Source organism: Cimex lectularius, unplaced genomic scaffold (assembly GCF_000648675.2).
Source record: "Cimex lectularius strain Harlan isolate CLEC.00 unplaced genomic scaffold, Clec_2.1 scaffold50, whole genome shotgun sequence".
Classification (NCBI taxonomy): domain Eukaryota; kingdom Metazoa; phylum Arthropoda; class Insecta; order Hemiptera; family Cimicidae; genus Cimex; species Cimex lectularius.
In genome coordinates this window covers 1929498-1938216 of record NW_019392716.1, presented here as the reverse complement: position 1 = coordinate 1938216, position 8719 = coordinate 1929498, and the positions used below count along the sequence as shown (strand labels likewise).

General features: G+C 31.6%; 1 protein-coding gene across 3 annotated transcripts; it reads right to left on the bottom strand.

Annotated features, from left to right (window-relative positions):
• Nucleotides 1-5398: 5398 nt before the first annotated feature.
• Nucleotides 5399-7544, bottom strand: LOC106664404 (sulfotransferase family cytosolic 1B member 1-like). 3 transcript variants are annotated; one of them, XM_014390097.2, is made up of 7 exons: nucleotides 7250-7544; nucleotides 6824-7149; nucleotides 6659-6758; nucleotides 6131-6453; nucleotides 5896-5990; nucleotides 5648-5828; nucleotides 5399-5575 (listed from the first exon to the last, which is right to left on the bottom strand). In XM_014390097.2, the coding sequence occupies exons 2-7, from the start codon at nucleotides 7023-7025 to the stop codon at nucleotides 5469-5471; spliced, it is 1008 nt and encodes a 335-aa protein (XP_014245583.1). In that variant the 5' UTR covers nucleotides 7026-7149; nucleotides 7250-7544; the 3' UTR covers nucleotides 5399-5468. The 3 variants fall into 3 exon arrangements, with proteins under 3 accessions (XP_014245583.1, XP_014245582.1, XP_014245580.1); XM_014390096.2 differs by having other exon boundaries at nucleotides 6824-7135; XM_014390094.2 differs by having other exon boundaries at nucleotides 6824-7104; nucleotides 7250-7542.
• Between the last annotated feature and the right edge of the window lie 1175 nt (nucleotides 7545-8719).

Here is an 8719-nt window from a genome sequence, read left to right as displayed (position 1 = left end):
AAAAGCACACATTCCATAGAATCCATGCTTTCTCATTGCAGCAAGCAAACTAATATTGATTAGTTTAAATATTTTAACAAGAATTATACGTTTTTAGAAATAAATATTTACCAAAAAACATTTTCACAACAGGGCATGGTACCTTTACAGTGAATAGAAAAATATAATACAATTAAATAACAAACAGATTACATAATACAATCCAAGAAATAACAATTAATAAATAAAATTTACTTATTTATTTTACCGGCAAAGCTTATTAAAATTGTACAATAGTTATAAATATACTTAGGAAAGGTAATATATTCATTACAAAACATACCTCGTTAATTAAAGACACAACTGAATTAGAATTACAATACTTTCTCCTCTTTGTTAATGATATACACCTTGCTCTGGTACTGAGTTTCTTCTATTCACTGATGACCTAAAAATATATACAAAAATTTATTCTGCCTTAGATTGAATTAATTTACAAAACGCTCTCAATAATCTTTCCGACTGGTATAAAACTATTCTTACATAATTCTAAATGTTTTACTATCACTTTTTTTTACAAAAAATCTTTCCACTCTTATACCATTAATTAAAGTTTGTTAACCAGAGTAACTTGTATTAGAAATCTTGGCGTTTTTGTTAGTAATCTTACATTTAAGCTACATTTACAAGAAAACAAGAGTGCTTGGCTTCAAGTAAGTTCCTATCAGTTCAAAAAATCCTACTTGCTATGTCCACCTATATATTCAATCATCTCGAATCCGCAATACTACACTGATATAAAACTTCTTTGAACTGTTCAAAATAAACTCCTTCATACATTATATTTCCAATTAAACAGTCACAATGATAAATCCTCTTATGCTCCCATTAAATCTTACTTTAATATTTCTGATCTTAACTGCAGAAAAAAGTAATTTGAGATCATTTTTATTTTCAAATTAATTCATAATTGCATAGATTCTCCAGAAATCCTTGGTAAACTCCAATTTTATGCACCACCTTGCCACCCCAGAAATCAGAAAATATTTTTTATTGAATATAAAGGAACAAATTTTTCATCATGATAGACAGTAAAAACATACAATTCTATGGATTTATTTACTACTTCTGTTTCCTCATTAAAATGTCAGTTACTTAAAGCCCAACAGGGGTGGGTCAACCTAATATGCCGCAGAAGGGGATTCCGAAGACCCACCACAGCAACTCTAAATGAATCCTCGGATTTATGATGCAAGCTTTTCATAATATTTAAACTACAGGAATAATTAAAATCGAATATAATGAATAAGGATGATGGGCAGGGCTTATTTTTGATTTTGAATAAGTAAATAAGAGATTGGATTTTAAGGTAATAAAACAAATTAATACCCTGAATGAACTTATCGTGTGTTGAGATGTGTTCTCTTCTTTGTAAACTTAATACAAATATTGTGTAATATTAAATAGTATTGTATTTTTTTTTTAGAAGTGTGATTAAATGAAAAAGTATGTAGTGCAAAGTGAAAAACAGTAAAATAATAGTTTCAACTAGTCTAAGTTTAAGTGGCGGAGAGATAAATTTATGATATTTCTAAAGTGAATTTGAAGTCCCATTCACCCTTCTAGCAACAAAGCCTAAATAATCATCCCAAAATAATCTGGTATTAGAAGTCTCACCAAGGTTTTTTACCCAGTTAGAGAACGATATTAAAAAGCCACCAAGATTAATGCCTCAGACTTAGTTATGCCATGAAAGAAATCAGTTGGGTTCAATGATTATGAGAGGTTAAGCATTACACTATCCAATCATTTACCTTAAATTATTAGTTCTTTAGTTGTTAAAAGAAAAAAAACGAAATGTATAAATGGCTAGTGAAAAACCCGCTACATAATGTAAAAGTCTATTTTAATTTTGTTTTTGAAGTTATGTAGGCCTCAACATTCCTTTTATTTACAAGCCCAATTTATTCAAACATGTAAAATTTACAATAAATAAAGTTTGATTTGATTTCAGTAATAATCTAAAACATATAACCACAGTTTTTGTTTACATTGTTAACATTTTAGCTGAAATATTTGTTTTTAAAAAAAGTTAGTTTTTTTATATGTAAATATTTCTTTTAATATTTAATTGTTATAGTTTCTAATTTATTTTTGTCATTTTATATTAATTTTTTTTGTAATTATGGAACAGTAGTTTAGCCCAATCATGTAGATGGAACACATTTTATACCTTTTTTCAAAATATTAATGTTTAGTTTCATAGTCCTGATGAAGGGTATGATATATCTCTTGAAAGCTCGATGAAGGAACTGAGTGTTGTTTTCTGTCTAATTGGCTTCATATAGATAGATTAATACTGTATTTCAGCAGTAGCTATTACAGGGAGGAGCCAAATAGCAAAATAAAGACATATACATGATTAAAGATATCTTCCAACTTAAATTGACATGACACTATTTACAAAAGTAATTAATAATAATAATAGCATGTAAGAACTAATCAAAATACATCATCAAATACATGGCGCTTAAATTACATGATGCAACAATAAAACATCATTCATTGAAAATAAAAGCCCTCAATTTAAGTGCTTCATAAACAAAATTGAACACATCAATTGACTGGTTTTTTTGCTTCAAATTTTAGCAAGAACTCAAGTTTGTCTAAATTGTTACTATTTACACATGTATCTATGCACTTCTTTAAATAAAAAGATCTTTGATGTTGGTAAATTGGACAATTTAAAAATATATGTTCCAAGTTCTCCTCTTCAAACAATTAACACACAGAACACACTGTGTGTCAATTACATATTTGAGCCCATTTACAAAAAATTTGATTTCCTTAGCACTAGACAGCCTTAGTTGTATAAGTAATCTTTGCTTATTTATAGACAAATTTAGTTGTAAATAATTTTTACATTTACACAAGGAGCTGATTTTTCTATAAAAAGGGTTAAATTTTGAGTATAACACCTTTTCTATGTCTGTTGAGTATAGATTATTTTTCCACTTCGACAAAATAATTTCTTTTTCGCGTTTTAGATGACATTCAGGGTCGCAAAGATACATCTTGTTATAGCCTATAACAAACAATAACTTTTGCAATTCGTAAAACCAGTCCCTATAGTTTACTTCTAAATTACATGCTGATGAATCGGCCTTACGGAGGACATCATGAAAGGATCTTCTCAGAAGCGAACCATTTTCCGTGCTCAATACTTTTATCCATTATTTAAAATTCTTTTTAGCAACTGCACACCAATGGGCTCAAGTTCAAGCTCAATCCTTACAGACTAGGAATATTTCTGGGCAAATGGTAAAGTGGCTTAAAATACCGTACTTGTAATTTATCCATTTCGCCCATTCCAAGGGACCACAATTCCGCAGAATACTAAGATGAGGCAGCAACAATAGAATCAATTAGTCTCGTTTTTGTTTCTAACGAATGCGATCTACCCTTTATTAAGACGTCTCTAGACTTCCCAAGTGCTCTCAAGCCTTTATTAAATGAATTATTCACTGCTGAGTTAAACTTTCCAACACACCTAGATATGTAAATGTGTTAACATACTCTACACACTCAAGGCCGAAATACAGCTTTTTTAATCTTTTACATTTGGGAGAGTTTCTAAATACCATAACTTTTGTTTTCGATAAATTTACCACCAGACCATTAAGGGTGCAATACTCAGCTAGAATATCCAGCGTACGTTGCGTTTCAGTATCAGCCTCAAATTATGATTCAAAATGAACTCTTTTTTTTTCATAACTGAACAAAATGGTAAAAGACATCCATAAAATATGATATTTCCTCTGGGGAACCAACTTTAATTGTTCATTATTATTATTACAATTATTTTAGTTTAATTTTTATTTATATAATTGTAGTAGCATAAACTTTAACATCATTTAAGTTGGTGAGAATAGATGTAGATAGAATGTTTCAGGGTATGGTATACTGCGCCATTTAAAAGCTATTGTATTGTAGCTCTGCCTAAAGCTCATCGGTGAGTCCTATTTCATCAAGAAACGTGATTAATAGGCCCGGTTTCAGTGGTTGTAGTTCTTCTATGGTCACATTGTATATCCCAAAACACTTCCTCCTGCGGGCTAATGTAGCTCCGCAGTGTGTTAGTGTGTTGGTGTCTCTTCTGCTTCCTTGCAGAATCTACATGTGCCATCTTGGATTATTCCAATTTTCTTTAGATGTCCATTTAATCTTCAGTGTCCTGTCAGGAATCCTGTTTGGATTCGCAGTCTATTCCTGCTTCCTTTGACACATTCTGTGATTTCTTTCTTGCCAAAATTGGTCAGAAGATTCTTGGATTGTCTATGTCCAATAAGTGAATTCCAAAGTTCGCTCATTTTCTTTTTGTCCTTCTGTCTGAGATATTCGTTAATAGTGTGGATTCCTATGCCACAGAAGGGTTCGGGTCCTATCCTTGCAAGGGTGTCCGCTTTCTCGTTGCCTTCTACTCCCTGGGACCCAGCAGAGGCTGACTTTATTCTGCGAACCTAATATGTTTAGTTTGGTTTTGCAGTTCAGCACCATCCTTGAACTAATGATATTGGAGCTTAGTACTTTGATGGCTGCTTGGCTATCTGACATGATAGCTATATTCTTGTTTTTGTATCCTCTATTTAGATTGAATTGGATACATCTTTCAATTGCGTGAACCTCAGCTTGGAAGATACTGGTGTGCTTTCCCATGGGTTCTGAGTATTTGGTTCCGGGCCCGAACACTCCTGCCCCCGTACCTTCCTGTGTTCTAGATCCATCTGTGTACCAAAGGATGGTGCCATTGGGGTTCAAAGACCAACCCCGCTTCCAAGTAGTGAACCCCGGGAAACGTTCGTCGCCGTCCTGACGGGGGGATTCGCATTGATCCCCACGGCATGGTAGGTGCGAAAAGGCTAAAGGGGCTCTGGTGTCCTATCACCAAGTGAGGTACTCACTTTCCTAACCACTCCTCACTAAATAGATTCTTATCACCAACTCCTCTCCCTCTATCCTATCCCCCCCCCTAAAAAGAGTCTTGGGTTTGACAGAAAAGAGCATCCTCCCCAATCTAAGGTGTCATGCGTTCCGTGGTGAGAATAAGGCTTTTAATTAATTTTTGTGTAACAACTAGGATGTTGTGGCCACAACGGTTTAGGCGTTGACCTGGTGCTTATCACTGTAAAGTAAAGGTCCCAGTAAAACTCAACTACTAATAAGCTTTTTTCAAAAACACCAGCACCCCAATATTTAATATTTATGAACTGATACATTTTTATTTTATTTTTATACTTCAGATGTATACCAGAAAATCAGGCAAAATCTACAGGGGTTGCTTAATATATTATATTATTTAGTTTTAAAATAATATTTTAATCTATAATATTACATGTCATCACAAATATGAAGTACTAAATCTAAATAAAATTTCATTTAAAACTATTAATTTAAATCAGGAACTGAACCACTTTCGGTCAAATGATACGTTACATGCCGGGGAAAAGAATATCTGTATTCTTCAAATTTTCAAGAATCCAGTTATCTGCTTTTTTAGCAAGTTCATCTGTGAATTCCTTCTTGTCCCCAGTCTTGCCTGAAAATAAAATAAATAAATAAAAACCGCGTTTAAACAATTTTTATCCTGTAAATTAGTTTTTACAAATACCTGATCGAATGAATCCCTCTGCGTCTGGATTTGTCATTCCTTTCATCTCTATGTCTTCATGAATTTTGACATTTTTTCTAAAATTGTTTATTTCAAGATGCTGTGCGAGCCTCTCGACATCTTCTTCCGAGGCAGGCTTGTTGAGGAAATCGGCAATTTTTTTTATACTACCTTTAAGATCCTAAACATAAAATGTTTTATTAACAGGCAAACACAATTTAGATTTGTTTATGTTAAATTTCTTTAACCTTGACAATATTTTCATAGTAAATAAATAACACGTTAGGATGATTCCTTCTTTCCCAACCTTCTTTTACATGTTCAAAATAAGGAGAATAGACCACTAAAACAGATCAGCATTACCACATAGTTTTATGCATTAGTATAAAGTTAACAGTAAGATTAATATCTTGATTTAATAAATATTAAATTAAATTTTTAATATTTTAAAATTTTATTGTAAAAATAAATGTTTTCACTTACGAAGATCTTTCTCAAAATAGTCCCAATATTGTTGAAAATCTCCAACGTATCCATGAAGTTTGAGCAGCTTGTTGTGATGGTAATATGAAACCGCGACATCTTTAGCATTTCTCGCTACATAGATAGACTTGCACGTGTCGACCAGATCTTGTGGTAACAGACTGAATGGCAAATGCGTTTTGATGTGTCGAGGCGATGGAAGGTCGGGAAATGTTTTGTATCCGTGCTCTCTCCAATAAGCCAACACTTTCGCCACTTTTGGATCATTATTGTTCATTTCATTCACTTCTTCATGAAACTTAATATGATGTAAAATACTAAACCTGGAATAAAAATTAAATTACATAGGAAGAAAATTTTCTTTCTTACCAGGCTTCTTATATAAAGCGAGAATGTTATTGTTTTAATTTTGACTAAGAATTAATTATTAAAAATGTAGTACTATATCAAAAAGATGGTTTATTCTTATATGATTTTTGATTTAATACTGAAATTTTTAATCAAAAACTGAAAGATTAATTAAATTACTCATAAAATGGAAATTTTCTGTCCAATGTAGTTGAACCAGATTTTTCATAATCAAAATTATTGTTGACCATCCAAACAAGTTCTTGGCAAAGAGTTGTCCCTGTAACATAAATCTGTGCATAATAAATTGCAAATATTAAGTGAAATTTAACATGTCAGAAATACCTGATCTAGGAAATGTTATAATCCAGACATCGTCTTTTTTAATCGGCATTGTGTAGTATTGTTCTGCATGCTGTTTGTAAGCAGCTGGTAAAAGCCATTTCTTGGGGCCGACCTGACAAAAACCAGTCCGTTCACCGTCAAAGTGTGACATGAGTTGTTTGTTCATTGAGTCTTCTAAATCGATAATCTTGTAGGGAAACATCACTGCAGGATGACAGCTGTCCAGGGAATTGAATTGTCCTTTTCTTTCCACACCAGACCAATTGTATTAGCTGTCCTGACTGGACAAGGGTTTTTTTAACATTTACACACCTTACATAACAATCCTATATTAATTTAGATTTTACTGGTTTTAAATCCTTTTCTTGATTTTTCCTTTTATAAAATTGTAAAAACATGAAAGTGAGTTTTAGCCACAGTACTTACTTGTAGAGTTGTAGAACAAAGATGATTAAGACACATGGGGGGGACAAAAGTCATTAACAGACATCACGATGTGAGCCCAATGCCAAAGGTCATTATAATTACTGCGAATGATATTCCAAATGATGAATACAAGTCTACTTATATACCTGCAATTTTCTCTTAACAATTGAAACTGTTTAAATGTAGGACAACAATAAAAATAGAATACTGGTGTGGAGGGGACTTCCTATGTGCAATCTTGGCTGGGATTACTTTTATGTAATTAAATGTAAGAAGAAGAAAAAAAAAGGAAGTCATTACAAACAGGATTAACTGATCAAAGAGCAGCCCTCCAATAAAAATTATATACCTTATTTCCCTCGACTAAGATTTTAATGACTAATTCTTAATATTTCATGACATTATTCATTCTTACACACCAGTTATTTTAAATAATGTTAACAATAATTAAAATTGTGAGATGCAAGGTTTTAGTAATTTATTAACTTAAAAAAGACTTGCTTAGGAAATTTAAGAAAAGGGATTTGAATAATAATAATAAACCATAATTTGTATGTGAATATTTACCTTTGATTCTCTCCAAATTAATTAACTATTAATTATTTTCTGTTTGATTTTGTGATTTAAGTACCGTAATTAGAATATAGGTAAAATTAGTATGATTTTAGCACTGATATTTTCTGTTTTTTCATTTAGCCAGTCATCAAATTTATAAAGAAAACGTTATTTTTCTATCACTTTCTTTATTAAATGCAACGATCAAGGCTATTTCATGCTCTAGTTGCACTATATCTAATCAAACAGTCCCAATTTGGATGTTATTTCGTTTGAAATATTTCGTTATTATTTTTCAAAATTCAATAATTTAACAAAATTGTGGCAAATAGTCAGATATTTTCTCTAGAGCACCAATTGTAACTATTCATGTACAACTATTTTAGTTTTATTTTCAAATCAAGAGTCAATTAAACGTCTTTTTTTTTAATCCTAACAAATCCCAGTCTTTAATTATTTCAAAAAAAGACATCAATACCGATTGCCTATCCCCTGCTCAGCCCACCTATTAATTTGTGGTGTTTAGTGACCGTTAGTTAAGATTATTCAGAGATCGTGAGATGCGGTCTGGTGTGACGTGGGTTTAGAAAAACATTTTCTTTATCGCGCCAATGTTTCGATCTTTGTTGAGATCATCTTCAGGGTGTGGGATTTATAAACATTGTTTAAATTTTACAAATACGTAGGATATGAAAAAATAAATTTGTACACTTGAAAATTTGAGATTCAATCAAAGTATTTGTACTCACTCAGTTTTCTGTGATGACACACAATAATGACACATCTACAAAGAAAACAAACACTTTGAGCAAGTACAAATACTTTGTCTAAAATTTATTTTTATTTATTTTTAGCATTGTATAAATTCATTTTTCACATCCTACATGTATTTGTATAATTTCAACATTGTTTATA

Coding starts and splice junctions, on each gene's coding strand:
- LOC106664404 (XM_014390097.2), bottom strand. CDS start 7,025: ATGTTTCCCTACAAGATTATCGATTTAGAAGACTCAATGAACAAACAA. Junction 6,454..6,658: donor AGAAAATTTCCATTTTATGA/GTAATTTAATTA, acceptor TTTTTATTCCAG/GTTTAGTATTTTACATCATA. Junction 5,991..6,130: donor CTATTTTGAGAAAGATCTTC/GTAAGTGAAAAC, acceptor GATCTGTTTTAG/TGGTCTATTCTCCTTATTTT.